This window comes from Hemibagrus wyckioides, linkage group LG20, assembly GCF_019097595.1.
Source record: "Hemibagrus wyckioides isolate EC202008001 linkage group LG20, SWU_Hwy_1.0, whole genome shotgun sequence".
Classification (NCBI taxonomy): Eukaryota; Metazoa; Chordata; class Actinopteri; order Siluriformes; family Bagridae; genus Hemibagrus; species Hemibagrus wyckioides.
In genome coordinates, this window is record NC_080729.1 from 8424692 (window position 1) to 8446889 (window position 22198).

Below are 22198 nucleotides of genomic sequence, written 5' to 3' on the forward strand. Positions count from 1 at the left end.
CCCCTGCCTTTCACCCACTGTGTGCTGGGATAGGCTCCAGCAGATCCCCCCAACCCTAATTAGGAATAAAGCAGGTATAGACAATGGATAGATGGATGGATGGAAGGATGGATGGCACCATTGCTTTCGAAATATAACAAAATGATTTTTATCATGCTCATGGTGTGGACATATTTATAGGAGGAAGAGTGAGTAGGGGAATGCTGGACATGGAGCTGCCAGGCAGGAGGCAAAGAGGAAGGCCAAAGAGGAGGTATATGGATGTAATAAATGAGGATATGAAGCTAGTGGGTGCAAGTGTTGAGGATGCAGAAGATAGGGATAGGTGGAGAGAGATGATTCTGAAAAGAAAAGCTGAAAGAAGAAGATTTTTTTTATAATGCTGACCACTGACCTATGCTAGGACGCCTAATTAGCCCGGCGCGGATTTTCGTCGTCCAAATCATTTGCATATCGGATGTGATCAATGTTTTGTGACGTCGCAAACCGTCGCTGGTAGAATCCGAGTGAAATCATAGTCTGATAGACCTAAACATCTCAAATCAAAATGTAACATTTCAGAGGATATGCATGCAGGAATTCAATTTACATGCTTTAATAAAATTGCAAAATAGCCAAGTAGTGCACTTTTACAAATAATAAAAACTAATTTCCTGACTACAATGACATGTGATATCCTATGGAGACTGGTTTGCTTGCTTAATCAAACAGGGCTCTCCTTCTCAGGTGTGCTGTACATGTGCACCGTAGGTTTGTGTGTGAGATAGACGCCGAGATGAGAAGAAGACTTAGCTCAGTGGTGAAAGATTTAAGACTGCGGTAGAAAAAGAGAGGGTTTTTTTTTTTTTTCAAAAGATAGCAGAGGCTGGAAACTTTCAAAAGCAGGTTTCACTGAATCTCTTCTCATCTTCCCCAACCATTGTGCTTTTTGTCCTCCTCCTCCTCCTCCACTGCTGTTTTTCGACAAAACATCAAAACACACGCCCACTCCTCTACTCGAAGGATCGGTGAGGGGCCGAACGCAAACACGGCATCCTGATACTCAGATCTGATGCAGCAGCTTCCCTCTACACGCACTCGTCATTAACCTTGCACACTGGGACGTTGGATTGAATCCAGACGCTGGCAATGATAGAAACTCCGTATTGGAGCGTAATAAACTGACTGACAGAGCAATGACATATCAACGCTGACAACGGAGCCAAGAAGTTTCAGTGCTGATTAATGCTTGGAGAGAATAAAAGACTACATCTGGTCCGGGTCCTCCTGAGACTCGGAGCGTGCAGTTGCACGACTTTTTTCTCCCTGCTGTTTAGATTTTCTTAACTTACAGTCAGTATTAGTGACTATAGAGAGGAAGCAATGGCAATGAGTTGTGATAGATCTTCACTGATCTGCCTTTATTTACACATTCTAGATTCTTCTATAAGTATTTGAAGGCTCTCGGTAGACTATGCTCTAACCTCGGGTCTGAAATCTAATAAAAAGTCAAGACCGAGCTATTAGCATGCTGAAAATAAAATGAGACAGATGGGATCCTTGTACAAAAAGTGAAGTGATTACAGTTTCGTTCCTCTTACACGACCCTGTCCTACTGCTCCTGCCTTCCTCAACATATAAATAAGTAATAAACACCACAGGGTGCGTTATAGGAAATGTGTGTGTGTGTGATTTTGGGTGTGTGTTTTTTGGTGTGTTCTGGTACATGTGATTAGGTGTGTGTGTGAGAGAGATTTTTGGGTGTCTGTGTGTGTGTATATGTGTGTGTTTTTGGGTGTCTATGTACATGTGTGTGATTTTGTTTGTCTATGTGTGCGTTTTTGTGTCTGTGTGTGAGTGTGTATATGTGTGTGTGTGTGATTGTTGGATGTCTATGTGTGTGAGAGATTTTTGCGTGTCTGTGTGTGTGATTTTGGGTGTCTGTGTGTGTATATGTGTGTGTGTGTGTGATTGTTGGATTTCTATGTGTGTGAGAGATTTGTGGGTGTCTGTGTGTGTGTATATGTGTGTGATTTTGGGTGTCTGTGTGTGTATATGTGTGTTATGGTTGGATGTCTATGTGTGTGAGAGATTTTTGGGTGTCTGTGTGTGTATATGTGTGTGATTTTGGGTGTCTGTGTGTGTACAGTGAGGGAAAAAATGATTTGATCCCCTGCTGATTTTGTACGTTTGCCGACTGACAAAGAAATGATCAGTCTGTAATTTTAATGGTAGGTGTATCTGAACAGTGAGAGACAGAATAACAACAAAAAAACCAGAAAAACACATTTCAAAAAAGTTATACATTGATTTGCATTTTATTGAGTGAAATAAGTATTTGATCCCCTTTGCAAAACATGACTTAGTACTTGGTGGAAAACCCTTGTTGGCAATCACAGACATCAGACATTTCTTGTAGTTGGCCACCAGGTTTGCACACATCTCACATCTCAAGGAATTTGGGCCCACTCCTCTTTGCAGATCCTCTCCAAGTCATTAAGGTTTTGTGGCTGACCCTTCAGCTCCCTCCACAGATTTTCTATGGGATTAAGGTCTGGAGACTGGCTAGGCCACTACAGGACCTTAATGTGCTTCTTTTTGAACCACTCCTTTGTTGCCTTGGCCGTGTGTTTTGGGTCATTGTCAGGCTGGAATATCCATCCACGACCCATTTTCAATGCCCTGGCTGAGGGAAGGAGGTTCTCATCCAAGATTTAACGGTACATGGCCCCGTCCATCGTCCCTTTGATGCGGTGCAGTTGTCCTGTCACCTGGGGATGGTGTACTTGGGGTCATTGGCAGCATTCCTCCTCCTCCAAACACGGCGAGTTGAGTTGATGCCAAAGAGCTGGATTTTGGTCTCATTTGACCACATGACCTCTGAATCATTCTCAATCATTCACTGGCAAACTTCAGATGAGCCTGTACATATGCTTTCTTTAGCAGGGGGGACCTTGCGGGCAGTACTGAATTTCAGTCTTTCACGGCGTAGCGTGTTACCAATTGTTTTCTTGGTGACTATGGTCCCAGCTGCCTTGAGATCATTGACAAAATCCTCCAGTGTAATTCTGGGCTGATTCCTCGCCGTTCTCATGATCACTGAAACTCCATGAGGTGAGATCTTGCATGGAGCCCCAGACCGAGGAAGACTGACAGTCCTTTTGTGTTTCTTCCATTTGGGAATAATCGCACCAACTGTTGTCACCTTCTCACCAAGCTGCTTGGCGATGGTCTTGTAGCTCATTCCAGCCTTGTGTAGGTCTACAATCTTGTCCCTGACGTCCATGGACAGCTCTTTGGTCTTGATCATGATGGAGAGTTTGGAATCTGATTGATTGCTTCCTTCTGTGGACAGGTGTCTTTCATACAGTTAATGAGCTGAGATTAAGAGCACTCCCCGAGAGTGCTCCTGCTGTAATCTCAGCTCGATACCTGTATAAAAGACGCCTGGGAGCCAGAAATCTTTCTGATTGATAGGGGGTCAAATACTTATTTCATTCAATAAAATGCAAATCAATGTATAACTTTTCTGAAATGTGTTTTTCTGGATTTTTTTTGTTGTTATTCTGTCTCTCACTGTTCAAATACACCTACCATTAAAATTACAGACTGATCATTTCTTTGTCAGAGGGCAAACGTACAAAATCAAATAATTTTTTCCCTCACTGTATATGTGTGTGATTTTGGGTGTCTGTATGAGGATGAGTTTGTCTATGTGTGTCCGTGTGTGTGTGATTGTTTTGTGTGTGTGACTTAGGTTTCTATGTGTGATTTTTGGGTGTGTATGTCTGAGTTTGAGTATCTATGTGTGTGTGTGTATGATTTGTGGGTGTGTACATGTGTATGTGTTTTTCTTACCCCGGTCTTGTCGCACAGTCGGAGGGTGTTAAAAGAGCCCATAGCGAACACCTCACCGTCAGGAGCCCAAGCCACAGAGGTGATAGGGTAATCATGGGGGGAGGAGGAGTAAAGAGGCCTCCCATAACTGTCCCACACCTGATATGGAGAGAGAGAGAGAGAGAGAGAGAGAGAGAGAGGGAAAAACAGAGACATAGAGAGAGAGAGAGAGAAACAGAGAGAGAGAGAGAGAGAGAGAGAGAAACAGAGAAACAGAGAAACAGAGAGTGTAATGCAATTAGAAAGGAAAAAAGACGAGTGTACTATTTCTGGAAAATAACAAATGGCACAGTGGCATGATGCCACCTAACATGAAGTGCATTTCTGTTCCAGAATGTTCCATTTATGAAAGAATCCCACATTACACTGTTAATCCTCTTTAAGCTGTACATCCCATGAGTGTGTCTGTTATCACTTACATTACAGCAGCTAGAAACAGTGTTCCCTCACCGGCCTCGCTTTTCACTCTCTCTTCAAGTTTATTAGACATTGCAATGCAGCGTGTTATGATACTAATAAACTGCAGAAAGCACTTAAAGCTTTAACTATGACCGTTGACGATTCAGCTACGCGGTGGAGTTCGGATCATGTTTACAGATTACGGTCCTACGTTAAGCTCTTCGATCTGTCAACAATCTGTGAGACAGCACTGAAAAACGTTACTGTTGCCATGGCAACACCTGATTCACTCGTAGGTACTTGTGGGTAGACGATTCGTTGAAGTGTGAATAAACACGTCCATATAGAAAACTTCACCTTCTTTTTTAACCCTTTTAAATGGACCCTTGTGAATGTGTGCTGGATAAAGAAACAATAACGTATTAGAACCTCGTGATTGGAATTAAAGCTGTTGCTAGTCACTTATTAGTTACTGATCTAGAAAAAATTTACCATCATAATGACCTGTGTTAAAAAAAATAAAAATAATATTAATATGTGTACAGCTTTATTGATTCTCCGTAGATTGCTATTCCGGATATGAGAACCCCATGGAAAGTTCTAGAAAGATCTTACCTTATATTTACAGTCTTCACCGCCGGACAGAATCAGATCATTCAAAGAATTCCAGTCCACCTTTAGAATAATGCCATCGTGAGCTTTCCACTGCAGATGGAAAGACAAAAGAGAAGATCGGGTTAGAAGAACCGAGATTACTCGAGAAGCATGCTGGAAATCACGCCTTCACTAATGACCCTCTGCACTCTGGAGTGCCTTCCTTTTCCTCAGCCGAGAAATGCGCCGGATTCCTACAAAACCAATCAAGGAATGGTCAAGAAGCATTATTTCACTGCAAGCTGCCTAATAAGCTTTTAGTTTAATATCCCTGCAAAGCTGCAGACGCTAAACAGAGCCACGTCAAGCCGAGTCATGTGTGGATGATGCCACTGTTAAACCTTTCGATGCTATAAACTGGTATTTCCTCTCTGTCAGTAATCCATGGCTGAGACAAACCAAGGCCTCGAACTGCACAAATAAGCAAAATGAACGAAACAAAACCCAACATGTCAGCTCGGATACAGTTCAGGGCCAGGAGCTCATACCGCATGACTTGGTGACAATAAAAGTCTTCAGAACACGTGCTCTCAAGATGTCAGTATGGTTTCCAGATCGTTCGTTCATCCACCTTTTTTATGCTTTGTGAACCTATCCCAGGAACACTGGGCACAAAGTGGAAATACACCCCGGATCATGGGGGCACGCTTCACACACTCGCTCACACTTAGCGGCAATTTAGTGTAACCAATCCACCTACTGGCATGTTTTCTGAAAGGTGGGATAAAACCTCAGGAGAACCCCGAAGACACGTGGAGACCATGCGAAACTCCTCGGGATGGAAACATGGACCGTGAAGCCGTGAGCATATTTTTTTTCCCCCTCTCGGTCTCTTGACGTTAATACATCAAAAAAAAGAAAAAAAAAAAGCAGATTGTCACGTTACAGAGAAACCACAAAGCCCTTAGTGTTGAAGACTTTCCTTGGAAGAAAAACTATAGCTTTATTTTAATGACGCTGACGCTGAAAACGTCTCATGTAGACGCTGAATAAATATCTTCATATGCTACAACGAAGAATGACGACGACGCTAAAAATGTATTTTTAATGAAATTTAAAAAATGCGACATTAAATAATTTTGTCTTTTGCGACAGTTCTCGAGAACTTCCTGTTGGTTAGTGGAAAGGAACCTGGAAGATTTCATATTGAGCCACCAGCTGATGAGGGGGGAAAAACCCATAACTCGAGGTGTGCTCTAAACCTGTGCTATACAAAATGAGTACAAAAAGTTTCTGAACAGTTTCTAAGAGGAATAAGAGGCTAGTGTGCACTGAGAGAGAGAGAGAGACTGAGAGAGAGAGAGAGACTGAGAGAGAGAGAGAGACTGAGAGAGAGAGAGGGGTATGGATCTACCTGAGCAGGACAAACTAAAGAAGAGAGAACAGAGAGAGGAGTAGTTAGGAGGACGTGTGCTGAAACAGCTGACATGCCGGTCTGTCTGTTCTCTGTTACGGTAATTGCTTCAACTTTGAGTAATTGAAAACAGCACCGCCGATTCGTTTCGCAGTTGGCCACAGGGAACGGGAGTCGACCCCCACTTTCATGCTTCGGGACCCCATTTTCTCTCATGTTAAAGACTCGTATTAAATAATGCATTCAGGTCAGGTTAAAGCACTGACTTATGGGCATGGGTTCACAACCACACAAGTGATTTGGCATAAACACACACACACACACACTGCTGATTTATATTCAATGACCAACAGTGTTTCCTAAAATGAAAAAAATAATTTATCTGTTCTCACTTTGCTTTAACCCACGATGCTGTTCAACGGTGGATGCCGATGAGAATTAGCTCTCGCGTCATCTTTACCTAAACAGACAGATGCAGCGGCGCTTTAGTCCAGCTCTCTCACCTCCTTGTCCCTACTGCTGAAACAGATCAACTTCAGCTTTAATCTTAAAACCACCGTTAATGCCACCTTGAAGCTTTATATACTCAGTTGTGAAGTTGCATTGCATTATGGATCTGGTAGCTGGTTAATGTATGCGAGCTTGGTACTAAAGGACAGGATGGAGAACATAAATCTTATTCGCTGGTCAGATATCAAATTATTTGTCCAACAGAGAATGGACAATAAAAATTATGCATACATATACTATGTTGTCAAGTGCACACACACTTTTAACTCTCCTTTCAAAAATAAAAAAATAAAAAACAGACCGACATGAGGTATTTTGATACTAATCTCTCTAGGTTTCTAAACTCTCATGTTCCTGAGTTGATGTGTGTGTTATGATGATGTGTCTCTATCCTGCCTCTGTCCTTTAATGGCTTTCCCCAGGCTGAGGTGAGCCAGGGAGCAGGGGTCACAGGGTCACACTTCAGGTCACGGGGTCATACTTCTACAAACTGACAGCTGTTGCTTGGGGAGGGCCAAACTGAGAGATCCGTCTAAACCCCTCGGCCTGTTTACTCAAGATCCCTGCTGCAGTTCAGCGCCCAGTACAACAATAAACACACAGACGTTGCACCATCAAGTCTTTAAACTGCTGACAACGGCAGCACACACACACACACACAACACACACACAACACACACACATACAGAGACACACACAGCTCTCATTAAACTGCGTTTAAGAACAACTATGCTGGTAAACGAAGGGGGGGGGGCGGACCTTTCATCACACTTGCAATTGTGTTTTAATGCAAATCTAACACACAATTATCTTAGAGACAATTAAACTTAGAGGATTTGCTTTTTCACAAATTAAACTGCTTGTAAATCAACCTTTTAGGGGATTTAAGGCTAGAGTGTTTAACACTATGCAGCTTTAATACTTATTCTTTAATAATAATAATAATAATAATAATAATAATAATAATAATAATAATAATAATAGGCTTTTAAAGGAGCATTTATTTATTTATTCATTCATTTTTTTATTTATAAATATTTTTTTTCCAAACTAGCATTCACCAAATCTAATTAAATATTACTATTAACTTTATCTCATTTTTCATTTTAGTAATTTGTTTTTTTTTCCCCCAGAATGAATTATGTTTAGAATTTCTCTTACAATTTTAGAATTTTATTCTGTCTTTTTATACAGTTTTTTTTTGTTTTTATTGGAATTTTTCAAAAACAATCTTTACTGTATGAAAGGTGCTAATATAAAAACATTAAAAATGTATCTATATGTGTCTATGAAATGATTGCAATTAATGATTGATGATTTTAATCGAGCATGCACAATAACGCAGGGCCTTTTTTTTCAAGGAATAATAAAATACGACAAACAAGAAAACGCCACATGAACGGATTCTTATGTTTCGATTTGAAATGATGGAGGTTGACAATGTCTGTGCTTTGATGAGCAGCATTCACGTCTCTGCATGTGTGTTTGTGTGTGTGTGTTTCCACTGTGTGTGTTGCAGAATCTGTTAAAAGTTTTGGGGTTTCTGCTCAACCCTAACGCTGCTGAATTTCTTTTTTACTTTCTATGATCGGTTTGATGTCGAGTTTGAGGTTTCCGCTTCAACATGTTTTGCGAACAAATTAGCCACACACAACATGATTTAATTATACATACGAACATACTGCTTTGGGATTTGTTAACAAAAAACACATCATGTTGACGCGTAAAATCTTAAACTTTTAACTCTTGTGTAGCAACGTAATAGCCGAGACGGTCTGAGCGAGGCTTTAGCCAGTTATGCTGATGTTGGGAGAGACGGAGGAGAAAGTAATCACACTCAAGGAAAATCCTACTTGACACAGGGATATAAGGGCGGCTCACTGTGAGTCTCGGCTCGGCTCGGCGCACTTGCATTACTGAGGATACGGATATACATAATGCATAACGGTGCAGTTTCTGTTGAAGTGATCCTGTGAACGCTGCAGTTTCCTGCCACCCTTTGGTGCATTACCTGCACGGATTTGGAGCTCGGCTGCAGAGGTTTGATGATAAGATGCCGGCCAAACGTGTAGAGTATCCTGTCGGAGTCTGGACCCCAGGCCACGGAGTACACAGGACATCCTGTATGAGGCAGAGAGAAGGAGAGAAGACATTCAGAATGACAAAATGACATCGGACATCAGTCCAGACAGTAGGCCATTTCAGTGTCGGCGACTTAAGACCAATAGCTGCGTCAATATTTACACAAGGAAAAAATTTCCTCGCATTCAGAGTCGGGTTACTTAAGTACTGAGAATCACATTCAGATTATGCAAATCTCTGAGGTTGCCAGATCTTTCTGGTGGATCTTTCTTAACACAAGCCTTTAAAGCTGGAAAAATAAATAAATAAGGGATAGAAAATACGTACTGAAAAACAGCATTTTTTCCTGTTCGATATAATATGATGTAACATAAATGCAAGAGATGACTGAAATGCAATAAAATAAATTAAATAAATGCGATTACACTATTTAACAAATTTTTACTTTTTTCTTGTTCCTGGTAAATAAGTATTATTTCCCCATTCTTTGTAACCCAGATAAAGAGAAAAAACCCATCTTAGCCATGAATTGGGTTAGTTTTGGGCAGTTTTTTTAGTAAAATGGGCTAATTTTGAGGTTTTCGTTCTCTTAAAAGACCAAACCCAAACTTCAAGGGGCTTAATGGCTATTGTTAACCATTTTCCATCAAGAGTAACTGGAAAATATCATTCACTACCCAGGAACAAAAATCGTGTTACATAGTGTTATTTAACAAATGAGAAAATGGTAAGCACAGTACGATGACAATATGAACAGACTGTAATCTGTTATTTAAGAGCTCATAGAATAGCACTTGATCCAGTACTTCCTATTATCGTGCATTTCTTTATTCTTTCCATACTCTGACTGTTAATTGTACACACAACTTAAGTCATTAGATACTAAATTATGGTCATGAAATCAATACGTGCATGAGATATCAGCTATTTTTAATCACACTTTTAATTCCCTACTTTGGCAATCGATACAACACAGCAACGTATTTGTTACGTCAATACACACTCCTGGGATCCATGGTTTGACGGATAAGCTGACTCAGCACTCCTCTGCTACGCTTCCACCCTAGTTTTGGTGTTTAATATTTAATTAAAAAAATATTATTATTATTATTATTATTATTATTATAAAAATCACCTCACTACAGTATGCCTAAAAAGCATGACAAGACAGAGCACTCGGTTTGAACCGTCCTTGGTTACTTTGTTTTATTTAATTTGGTTTTACAACAGATGATAGAAGGCATTGACAAAAGAGAAGCGCTTTTATACAAAACCCTAAAACGTGTGTCGTTTCGAGCCGCTGCACACGGCTTTACCCCGGAGGAATGCAAAGAGCAAAGCAATACTGCACACATCAGAGCACACCACATGAAGAGAGGCAGCTAAGCAAGAGAAACCTGGCTGAAACAAGACATTTGCACGTGTGTGTGTGTGAGAGAGAGAGAGAGAGAGAGAGACTGACATTTAACCCTGCCCCAGGTGCTTGTGGTTTCTCACAAATGCCAAGAGGTCACATGGTCTTGGGCTGACAGAAGGCAACGGGAGCACAGGGTGATGAGTTCCCGCTGCTTTCCCTCTGCACACCTCCCCCCATTCACCCCCCCATCCTTCCCTCTCTCTCGTTCTCTCTCTCTCTCTCTCTCTCTCTCTTTACTCCCAGATGGGTCAGGGTTACATCATCACTCCTTCAAACTCAACAATGGCCCCCAGCTGTACCTGAGACTCCTCCCACGAAGAACAAGAGAGGGAGCAAGGAGGAAAGAACAGAAAAGAGAAAGAAAATAAGAACAGACTGTACATAGTGAAAGAGAGAGAGACAAGTGCAGATTTAGGGGGAAACGCTGTGAGAGGCACATGTACACAGAGACAGGGGCAGACACCAAAAGTGAGCGAATGAGAAAGAGAAAGAGAGAGAGAGAGAGAGGGAGAGAGAGGGGGGAATACAAAGAGAGGCAGAGAGACACAAACGCACAGAGAAACAGAGACACAAAGAGAGACACAGAGTGACAGAGAGAGAGAAAGAGAGACACAGAGAGAGACACAGAAAACACAGAGAGAGACACACAGTGGGAGGTGCAGGGAGGCACAGTGTGTGAGAGAGAGACAGAGAGTGATAAAGAGAGAGAGAGAAACACAAAGACACAAAGAGATACTGAGAGACACAAATGCACAGAGACACAGAGAGAGACACAAAGGGAGAGAAGAGAGAGAAAGACCCAGAGAAAGACACAACAGGAAACAGAGAGACACAAACACACAGAGAAACAAGGACAGAGAAAGAGAGAGACACAACACAAAGAAAGACAAAGTTACACAGTGAATGCGAGAGAGAGAGAGAGAGAGAGAGAGAGAGACAGAGTGATTAAATAAATTATAAATCCTGGGCATGATTTGTTGTAGTTGTGTAGTTTGACTCTGATTAAATGTAAAACCTATTCTGACTCAATTCTGCAGTCAGAAGTATTTCCTCAAACAGATTTCTTCTTCTGGTTAAAAAACACAGACTTCTCAGGGCCAGAAACTTATTATCCTCTGACTGTAGAAAGGATTTAATAGCATCATCATCTTAAGCTTTAACTATTAATGTGTATCATCAGCGTGCATCCTTCAGCTATGAGTAAGCCTTCTCAGCGGGTCGATACCGGGAGAGCAGAATGATACAGGACCTTTCTAGAAGCTTCTAATGACATCAATTAGATAAAGTGCATTTAAGACTTCTATTCCCCGATGAAACAATTAATAAGTGAACTATATGTGCTGAATAGAAAACTAACTCATTAAACATTGTTTTTTATTGTGTTGAATAAAACACTACTCCTTTAAAACGGTATGGTGCTTAGGATAAAATAGATCTCGTGCGTTCATGCATAACGTCGTCGGGACCCAGCATTACATTACAGCATTAATAGTCTAGCGTGAGTCTGACTCTGAGTCAGCGTGTAATTTTGGCGGTATTAAATCATCCGGTCAGAGCGAGCGATTCTTAGAAACCCAGACGCTGCAAGCACTCGGGAGCCGATCACAGAGGAGTCATCAGATCATTTTGTTTAGTTTTTTCTTCACTAAGTAATGAACTCCAATACAAGCAACTTGAATTTAGGGATGCATCCATACCATTTTTTTTTCCTGACACTGAGTGCATGCTTTTTGGTAATTCTTTAACATTAATACTGCAACCCAAATGAGTTAGTATTAGTGATCAGGTGCATAACGGTGTGTTTATGTATCTTTATGGTCTGCTGCTAGAAATGAACTCCTCATGCTGTTTTCGGTTTAAACGGTATCTTTAATAGACAGGCTGACTTGAGTGTGTATAGCAGGATCAGCAAGTGGAATAAAAATAAATGCAACATGCCTTGGAATGCAGCGTCCGTGTCTCGGTGCTCAGTGCTCGCTGAACTGAAGTGCTCACTCTCGCATGTGTCTTCACTTCATAGCTCCAGGCTTACAATCTATGGCCCTCATTCACTACCTTTCTATTAAAGTTAAAGCGGCATACAATGTTTTATCAGGTTACTAAATCATAGCACGCTATATAATTCTTGATTCGGACAAAGCAGTGGGCTTTGTGTTTATTGCCGTCGTTCATCGTTTATATTTACGGCATTTGGCAGACGCCCTTATCCAGAGCGATTTACAATTTAGCTCATTTTATACAACTAAGTGGTAGTTTGGCGGACCTGGGATCCGAACACAACCTTCCAGTCAGTTGTCCAACACCTTCACCACTAAGTTACCACAACCCCAGGAATATACAAGCTACCATATCATGAGGAAAATATATCCAGATCAACGTCATGTCATTGACTGTTCATAAGAGTTAGAGTAACGTACGCTAGGCTTGTATCACAGTACTGAATGCAGCTATTGGGGCGTTTTACAAGGAAAATTAAACGTGCATGGTATCAGACTGACCTGACCTATCCTAACCTAAATTACACTGTAAAATTGGTATCATTTCTCCCAAGAACTTAACTTGTATATATGGAAATGTACTCCAGCTTTCCGCTTACTGGAAAATAGTCACTGTATTTCCCCCAGTGTGTGGCTGCATCTCTAATAACTCCTATAATTGATCAGTTTGTTGTTTAAATACTTTACAATAGCAGGCACAAGTGGGTTTTTTTTATCTTTTTGTCCCCCCCCAACACATATTTTTCTTTGGGGCTTGGGGTGATTCTGGCGTATCTGGTACTTTATTGGGGATAACTGAACTTTGTTACCTGCAGTTAATCACTGTGTCTTTCTTCTTGGGTATGTCTTAATTCCCTTATCTGTCTCATTTAACCCCCTTTTGTTTCTCCACATAGTTAAATGTTAAAATTTAGAACTGTGTTCTGAAAATGTGTGAAATTGTAACACAATCATACATCGTTAGAGGACTACAGAAATTATACACACTGGAAGCAAAAATATTCAAGCTTTTTATTCACACTCTTTTTAACCCACCAGTGAGTAATAGTACTGGTACAAAAAGTGCACTTGTCCCAATATACAGGCTGAATTCATTTCCATACCCCGGTTCTGATGTCATAATCATTTGCGTAACTGACATAATTGATGTCAGTAAAGATGTATGATGAAATCCTTTCAGTAGTGAAGTACACATGACTTCATTCTAAAGTGCATTAACACACTTTCCACTCTGCAAATGGGAAACCCATTGACTCTGGAGGAGCTTCATTTAGCCTTGACGTTCAACAACCTCGTGTAAGTTCTGGGGAATATGTTCTCCACATAACAGAGTTTACAGTGACAGCCTACTTGTTCCAAAAGTGTACATCTCAGTCTTCTCGTACACAGATATTCAGAGACATTTATACTGAGATTTCTTAGTTCATAAATAAACGGTGCAGTGGATTTGGATGTTTGGGTCTATCCGATGTTTGTACAGCATTAATAAAATCTCTTCTACTTTTTTTTCTGCGAAAAACCTTTTGATTCGGTCCAGTCTACACCCGGTCATGACATTGGTTGACTATCCCTATGTGTTCATCTATTACTATTACTTTTGTTATTTCTGGTTCTTATTGTATTCCTCCATGGAAACTCATATCATGCTTCACTATCATCATGTCCAAGCCTTATAATTTCCCGTGTTCACTGTTGTTTATTACCCACAGTACATCCTGGTTTGGACCTCACTAGCTTTTCCCTGTTACATGTTAGCAGAGCCATAGTCTTCATTCTTGTACGGTGTCTGTGTACAGCAGAGTTACCCCACTGCTAGCACAAAAAGAGTCCACAATTTCTTTTTAGCACATCGTCTGGTTATTAATAGTACACTCACATCTCTCAGTGCTTCCTAGTGTGAACGCAGTGAAAGTATACTATTTAAGACACAGCTACACTGTACGTTCACAAGCTGTCCTTTGTCCCAGAGATATCTGAACCCGAATAGCTGTTGAAATAGGTGTCTGTTCGTCTTCATTTCTATGCTTACTGCAGTGTTGCTGCTTGGTTGTTTTATACTATTTTGGCACTATACTGTGTGAAGTGAGAGGTGAAGTGAATAGCACTGATTATCTCCTCATCATGGCACCTGTTAGTGGGTGGGATATATTAGGCAGCAAGGGAACATTTTGTCCTCAAAGTTGATGTGTTAGAAGCAGGAAAAATGGACAAGTGTAAGGATTTGAGCGAGTTTGACAAGGGCCAAATTGTGATGGCTAGACCACTGGATCTCCAGAACTGCAGCTCTTGTGGGGTGTTCCCAGTCTGCAGTGGTCAGTATCTATCAATAGTGGTCTAAGGAAGGAACAGTGGTGAACCAGCGACAGGGTCATGGGCAGCCAAGGCTCATTGACTGACGTGGGGACCCGACGACTGGCCCATGTGATCTGATCCAACAGACGAGCTACTGTTGCTCACATTGCTGAAGACATTAATGCTGGTTCTGATAGAAAGGTGTCAGAATACACAGTGAATGACGGGTCAGGGCTATTCTGGCAGGAAAAGGGGGACCAACGCAATATTAGGCAGGTATCATAATGTTATGCCTAATCAGTATATACATATATAAGCTATTAAATTACACTAATTAGTGTGAAAATTGTTTGTTTCATGCTAGGCTTTATAGTAGCTTCATTGGCATTAGAAGATTTAATAAGAAGTTGTATATGATAGGACACATTTTCTGTTGTACTTCCAGGAAGATCAGAGGTATTCAGATCAGAGGTAGGAACTAAAGGGTGAGGCCACATGCACCATAGGATTGGTGCATCCTGTGCACGGTCAGATAATATCAGTGATTTCTAGTCAGGTTATTGCTTGTGAACACATAGTAGGATTGTGTCTAATGATCCAAAGCAGCACAGAGATTAGAAACTATTACGCAATCTCCGTGCTTTAGGTTCTTTCATACCTTGTTGGGCCAAAGTGGACCTCAGCATCCCGCTTTTAGACCAGATCTTGATTTGTCCGTCTTCACCAGCTGGAAGGAACCAAGTCAGAATTTCACTTTAAATCATCTACTCATCTGTGTACAGAAGATGAAAACCCCATATTCATTTGTATATACATGTTTAGCAATAATATTCTCTCTGTATAAACTTGTGCATGTCCGTTATGAGTAATATATACACAAGCTCTTCAGAGAAAAAAGAAAGTAAGATAAAGAGAGAGAGAAAAAAAAGGCAAACAGCAACCTTATGGCATGCAGAACACCTACAGAGTGTGTGTGTGGTTTTTTAGTCTCTGTTTGAACACAGAGCTAAGCGTGTTATCGCACAATCAATCATCTACTCATCAGCCCACAGTCACATTTACTCACACTTAAGGCAGAACGCGTTTAGGTCACGAAGGGTGAAGTCAATGAAATGTCATTCACATCTTCTTTAGATACACACACACAAAGGTTTATTGTGTTTGAGCACTGCAACAAAGTCTGTCTATAGTTACAAACGCAATGCTGCTATCCCTTGTGTGATTTATGGCAAATTAAAAAGTAGAAAAAGGCAACAGGATTTCTTTTCTTAGAAGACACTGCATAAAATCTACTGTATGAAACAAATATAAAGTGGACCCACCTGTGATGAGAGCCGTTCCATCGTAATTCCAGCGGCTCGCCAGCACGGCTCCTCGATGGGCCTCCACGCTCTTTTCGATACGTCCCGTCTTAGACAGCAAGTGGAACTTACCTTGGAGAAAACACAAGAACCTTTCATTTATCTAATCACAAAATATTTTCCTAATTATCCTAAGAAATAATACTGTTGGAAGTGTGCTGTTGTAGGAAAATAATCGAAATGAACAAAACAGCACATCTTGAATTGTTTTATTCGTCTTCTGTCTTACACCGCAGCGATTATTTATTTTGTTTATTATAGAATGGCAAATTGTACTTTTTTATCACTTTAATATTCAGTGATACAAGTCAGTTCTTATAATCACTTATGTAATAGAAGCTATAACCTTGCCTTGTTTTTTCCCTTTCTCTTAAAGTTAATAAGCAGCTTATTGTTCTACATGGAAAAATTACTGACTGTTACAAAATGGTAATGCTAGAGACTCCTTTTATAAATTAAATCAATGACGTTTTCTTAAATAATAAGATTCTTAAAAGGCTTGATAACAATACAAGTCCCTGTAAATGATAGCAAAATATGAACAATGAAAGAACTGTAATGTATTAGAACGAGCGCTTTAATATAAACCTTTAATTTGCCTCGCAGCTGATAATAGAACAATACAGCTGTTATAGAAAATGAATCAACACTTTCTGACCAACCAGATTTGCGAATTCTGTGGTAAAAAAGGCAATAGGCACTGTGTAAGCAGATTTGGTGTAACAAAAATGTTTGCATTTAAATGTCTCGCTAATTATCCATGAAGCCAGCCACCATATCTTTTCCTACTGCAATAGATTCAGCAACAACAACAAAAAAAAATATTCAAAATATATTCAGATCAAATCCTGTCTAATTCTTTCCAGCACGGCAGCTGCATATGAAATAAGTACAGGCGATACAGACCTGTGAATACCTCATGCCAATAAAAGCAATATTAATATAAATATTCCGAATATTCCGAATTTAAGACCCCGCAGTTTCATGTCATAGTTCTTTTTACAATGCCAGATAGCGAACTTTTCGACGCAGGACAATAGTCCTTACTGTTGGTTTCCATATAAAATGAAAGTCTTTACATTCGGTTTGAACAACGCAGACATTTTCCTCTAGGTAACTTTTCGCAAATGCTTAACACAAAATAGAAGAGTAAGCACAGAATGTCTGCTGCTTAGATTAGACCAGTCTCCCTTGTGTTGGAGACAGAGGGCGATCAGGCATGGAGACAGTTATCAAAGACACTAGCCAACCATATACTTTGTGGTGGTGCATATTAAAAAATTCAGAATGCTCTATGTAATTTCTGGTTGCCTAAAACTGCAAATCAGCATGCTGCTGCTCTCTCCCGATGCTATATTTGGATCTCGACAAAACAAAAGCGAACCCAGAAAAGCAGGTAGTAAGTGAACAACTATGAAAAGTTTCTGTTTAAAAAAAAAAAAAAAAAGTAAAAAGACAAAGCATTTCAGTTTCTCCTCCGAAAGCAGTGGTAAAGCTCAGTCCGTCAGCAGTGAGCGCCATGCCCAGGTTTGATGTGTATCTACACAGCTCCAGAGAGGCCTACGCGGTGACTGGGGCTGGAGCCAACCGCTAAACTTACTGTATGGCTTTTTCCCCCACCCACCAAAGTTAAACATCTGAGGTTTCTTTTTATTCGTTTCACAGAGCAGAAGCTAAGACGACGTGACATTTGAGAACAGAGGTAGGTGTGCAAGTTTCCAACGTGACAGACGTGCGCACTACTATAGGTGGATCAAAGAAAAGAGTGGGTCAGAATTCACGATATTGTACATCACTTGTGCGTCTAGTGGCATCGGGATACTACAATACGGGACCGGTGGTTTATAAGATAACATTTAAATCATTCATTCCTCAGCCTGTCTCAGAGAAAATGAAGATGTTCCACTAGGAGGGGGGAAAACTAGAGGGGAAAAAAAAAGAAGAAGAAGAATATTGAAGTCCAGGGGTGAGAGAAAGTCCACAGATTGAACAGAGTTTTCATCGCAACAGGGAGCTGCCAGACTAAATTACCGCTTCAGTTTGTGGGTGTGTTTATGCAACTCTACACTGCCATTAGTGTGGCGACCACACGTCATTTGCCACGGCCATGTGTCTCCACTCCATGTCTTCATGTGATAAGCACACGCGACGCGGAGGTCAAAAGCAGGCAAATGTGCATGACGGTGCAAAGCATAAATTTGCAGTACGGTCCTATCATTCTACAAATCCACTACTAGATGAGTTGTAGCACATCAACAGGCAAGGGAGAGGGAAAAAAGGATGGAAATCACGGTTAAATGTGAACGATCAAAGCTGAATTTCTGTAATACATCAATTCTTAAATCTTTCTGCTGTCATCGTGATGGTTGCCATGAGCTGCGTCTCACAATGAAAACTCTGACCTTCCACTTACAAATTATTTAATAATCCAAAAGCCTGGTGCAAAAAAAAATACATTAAATAATACACAAAAAATAAAGCAATTAAAAGCACAATGCGAGTTTGTTTAGTCAAATGCAATTGGTGCTTTATTTATGTTGATATTGCACCACATGAATATGTCCCAGGTATTTCTGAGGATGTGTGAAAGTGAAGCTCCACTTTTGATGACCACAGGATGATATCTTGTGTATGCATAGCTAAAATCTAATATCATTCAGCCTTATAAAGAGAGTACAGGAAGGCATCATTAAATTATCAGCTGTGCAATCAGGAATCTCAGATGGATGGTGGATTTTTTAAATATATAAATATATATATATATATATATATATATATATATATATATATATATATATATATATATATATATATATATAAATGGAAAAGCATCAGTTATTTGTACATCAGACAGCCTATATATATATATATATATATATATATATATATATATATATATATATATATATATATATATATATATATATATATATATATATATATAGGTTGTCTGATGTACAAATAACTGATGCTTTTCCATTTTTTTCATATCCCCACTATGCTTCATGTTGTTTCAGACAAAAGCCACACATAATTTTCACTATTTTTATCCAATTTTAACATCTAAACAATGATATTTCTGGTATAAACACAAGTCTTTCCTCATTCAAATCAAGCCTGGTGTTGTATGACAGAGTGTTGCCTAGGAGTGTTGCCAAGATGGCCGAAGGGACAGAATTTACTAGCTGAACTCCGACAATAGCACAGTGTAATCAGCTGAGTTTGTGAAACACTAGTATTACCCAAAATAATATTTACATTTCATTTACGTTTACTAATCTTAACGCATTCATCTTTCATATCATAAGTTAAATACTCTGACCTCTTAAGCCAGAAGAGCTCTGACCTCTTAAGCAGATTCATTTATTAGAAATAAATGAATCTGCAGTTGTGACTAAACATTTTTAGCTTCAACTTATTGATAACAAAACATGTCTTTAAACTTTCATCTCTTGGATGTAGTTTAAGAAAAAAAAAAACAAGTGGGAAACCAGCCTGATATCATTGGAGAATCCTGCCCTAAAGAAGATATTACAAGAGATTACCATCAGTACTGGTTAGTGCGAAGATCTCTGCCAAAGCCTGCTTCTTCCCAGCTATAGTCTTGGGAAACCAGTGCAGGTCGATGGGATAGATATCGTCCTGGAGCTTCACCACCACACTGGTCTCATTCGTGAGCAGGTTCCATTTTAAAATCTGATGGTCTTCACTACAGGAGTAGACTTCATCAGCTGTGATCCAGCCCACACAACTGACCAGCTCTTTATGTGCACAGCTGTTAAGGCGAACATCTAATGGGTGTTACATTTACCTTATGGACGTTTTAATGCAAACATCAACCATACCATGGAAAAATATAAATTAAAATTGCTAGGGCCTACCGTGAAGATACATTAATTGATGTTTTATTGAAATGTGAAATTATTTGTGACAAATAAGAGTGGAATAAGAGGAGTAAAACACTTCGGCATGTGCTTTTTTTTAAAGAAATATTAACATTCGGGTCTGGTAATAGTAATACCCTTTCATGTCTGGTTGCATTACACCACCTATCTGTTGGTTATTTTATTATAACAGCATGCCCCAAAGTGTTTTATTCTATTTCTTATAAAACAACCAGTAAGAATAAAACACTCATTACAGCAGCACACACACTATGATTCACTGATATCACACAATGATATTCAATGTCATTCCACCCACCTGGAAAGTATCTGGTGACTGGCTATAGATGATAAAATGACTGTAGCTACAAAGTACATGGACCTAAGGTGTCCACTTTGTCTTGTAGTCTATAAAAGGGCTTTAAAATTCAAACTTCTTTGTGAATGTGTAGCTCACAAAACTATCTCCATGTGAAGGGACATCCATAATGCATAGGGTAAAATGTGACTGACACAGCGGGTAGCATTGCCGCCTCACAACTCAAGGGTCAACGCTTGGCTTTCTGTCCGTTTGAAGTTTCACATGTTCTCTCTGTAGCCGTTTATCCAACATCCCAAAACTATTCATGATAGTGGATTAGACGTGCTGAATTATTTTAAGGTGTGATTGAGTACTTTCCAATTTTGGTTTGAATTCCCTTCTTAAGAAGATGCATCAATGAAGAGCGCCACAGGTAAGTCAGTTTTAGTTCATGAAAACATGCATAATGCTGTACTGAAAATATGATACATAGAGGATAAACATACACCGACCAGGCATAACATTATGATCACCTGCCTAATATTGTGTTGGTCCCTCTTTTGCTGCCAAAATAGCCTTGACCTGTCATGCACTGTGTATTCTGACACCTTTCTATCAGAACCAACATTAACCTCGTCAGTAATTTGAGCAACAGTAGCTTGTCTGGTGGATTGGATCACACGGGCCACCCTTTGCTCTTCACGTGCATCAATGAGCCTTGGCCGTCCATGACCCTGTCACCAGTTCACCACTGTTCCTTCCTTGGACCACTTTTGATAGATACTGACCACTGCAGACTGGGAACACCCCATAAGAGCTGCAGTTTTGGAGATGCTCTGATCCAGTCTTCTAGCCCTCACAATTTGGCCCTTCGTCAAACTCAAAGCTCAAATCCTTACACTTGCCCATTTTTCCTGCTTCTAACACATCAACTTTGAGGACAAAATGTTCACTTGCTGCCTAATATATCCCACCCACTAACAGGTGCCATGATGAGGAGATAATCAGTGTTATTCACTCCACCTCTCAGTGGTCATAATGTTATGCCTGATCAGTGTATTTGGCTTAAATCAGATATGTTATTTATTATTTGCCCTTGTACGTACCATTAAAATGGCTCTATAGTAGTAGATCGTAAGTGAATGATGGCAGGGGTTTGAGTCACAGCTAATTTCAATAGTGAAAGGATATGTTTCGGCTCCTTCAGCAGAGATGTTTTGAATCTCATTCTGTACTTTCTAGTTGAGACGAATCCAAATCCTGTGGACAGACACGCAGGCAGAAAACTTTCAACAAAGTGAACCATTACACAAATCGTACACAACTCTCCCTCGGCCTTGTTTCCACATTGTTGTATAGTATTTGGTGTGCTGCACTTGGTTTTGTGTTGCTTGCACGGGTGTGTGCCTTTTATATTTTGTGCCTTGTTTTACTCAATTTACTTGAGCCTCCGCACCAGCATCAATGTACACATGCCTTGAAATAATTACAAATAAATATTAATGATGATTAAGTCTTGACTCATGCATATGAATAACTAGCCAATGGAATAAATGGTAACTTAATAAGAGCCTGTAAATCGATAGCGTAAACGAATAAACGTTATTGTTAGTCTTCTCGTGTATTATCCTGACATTAACAATTGTAAAATATGCAAAAAAATTTAACGTAAAAAAAGAAAACAAAGAAAGAAAAAGAAAGCATGATTTCTTTTTCGCACTGTAACGTGCCAGATCCCGTTGCTACGGTAACGCGTTGGCTAGGGCGCTCCTTAGTTGTTACCCATCCTCCTAGCAATCGAAATGTTAGGAATAAATAAGAGCTTCTCGAACACGTAAATAAGCAGAAAAATGAAACAATCGGTAAAAAAAAGTCTGCATGCGGAAAGCTTAAACCTGAATCGTAGAGTTAGGTGAGAAAGTGTACACACTTACTCGTGTTTTCTCACTGCTAAGCTCCACACGGCCCCTTTTACTTCGCCATGGTTTGTCTCGCGAGATCATTCGCGAGATTTGGTATTCCACTCAGCCAGTTTGACGTTTGTCTCGCGAGAACTTAGTAAAAAAATAAA

At 40.0% G+C, this 22198-nt stretch overlaps 1 protein-coding gene across 1 annotated transcript in view; it reads right to left on the reverse strand.

Annotated features, from left to right (window-relative positions):
* Positions 1-22189, reverse strand: part of ift80 (intraflagellar transport 80 homolog (Chlamydomonas)) — a 69917-nt gene extending 47728 nt beyond the window's left edge. Inside the window, exons 1-8 of the mRNA XM_058418285.1 lie at positions 22062-22189; positions 21316-21387; positions 19488-19706; positions 15904-16014; positions 15240-15308; positions 8805-8914; positions 4891-4980; positions 3838-3975 (exon numbers count right to left, since the gene is read on the reverse strand). Coding sequence (XP_058274268.1) covers positions 3838-3975; positions 4891-4980; positions 8805-8914; positions 15240-15308; positions 15904-16014; positions 19488-19706; positions 21316-21355 — 777 coding nt within the window. The 5' untranslated portion in view covers positions 21356-21387; positions 22062-22189. The remainder of the gene's footprint in view (positions 1-3837; positions 3976-4890; positions 4981-8804; positions 8915-15239; positions 15309-15903; positions 16015-19487; positions 19707-21315; positions 21388-22061) is intronic.
* Between the last annotated feature and the right edge of the window lie 9 nt (positions 22190-22198).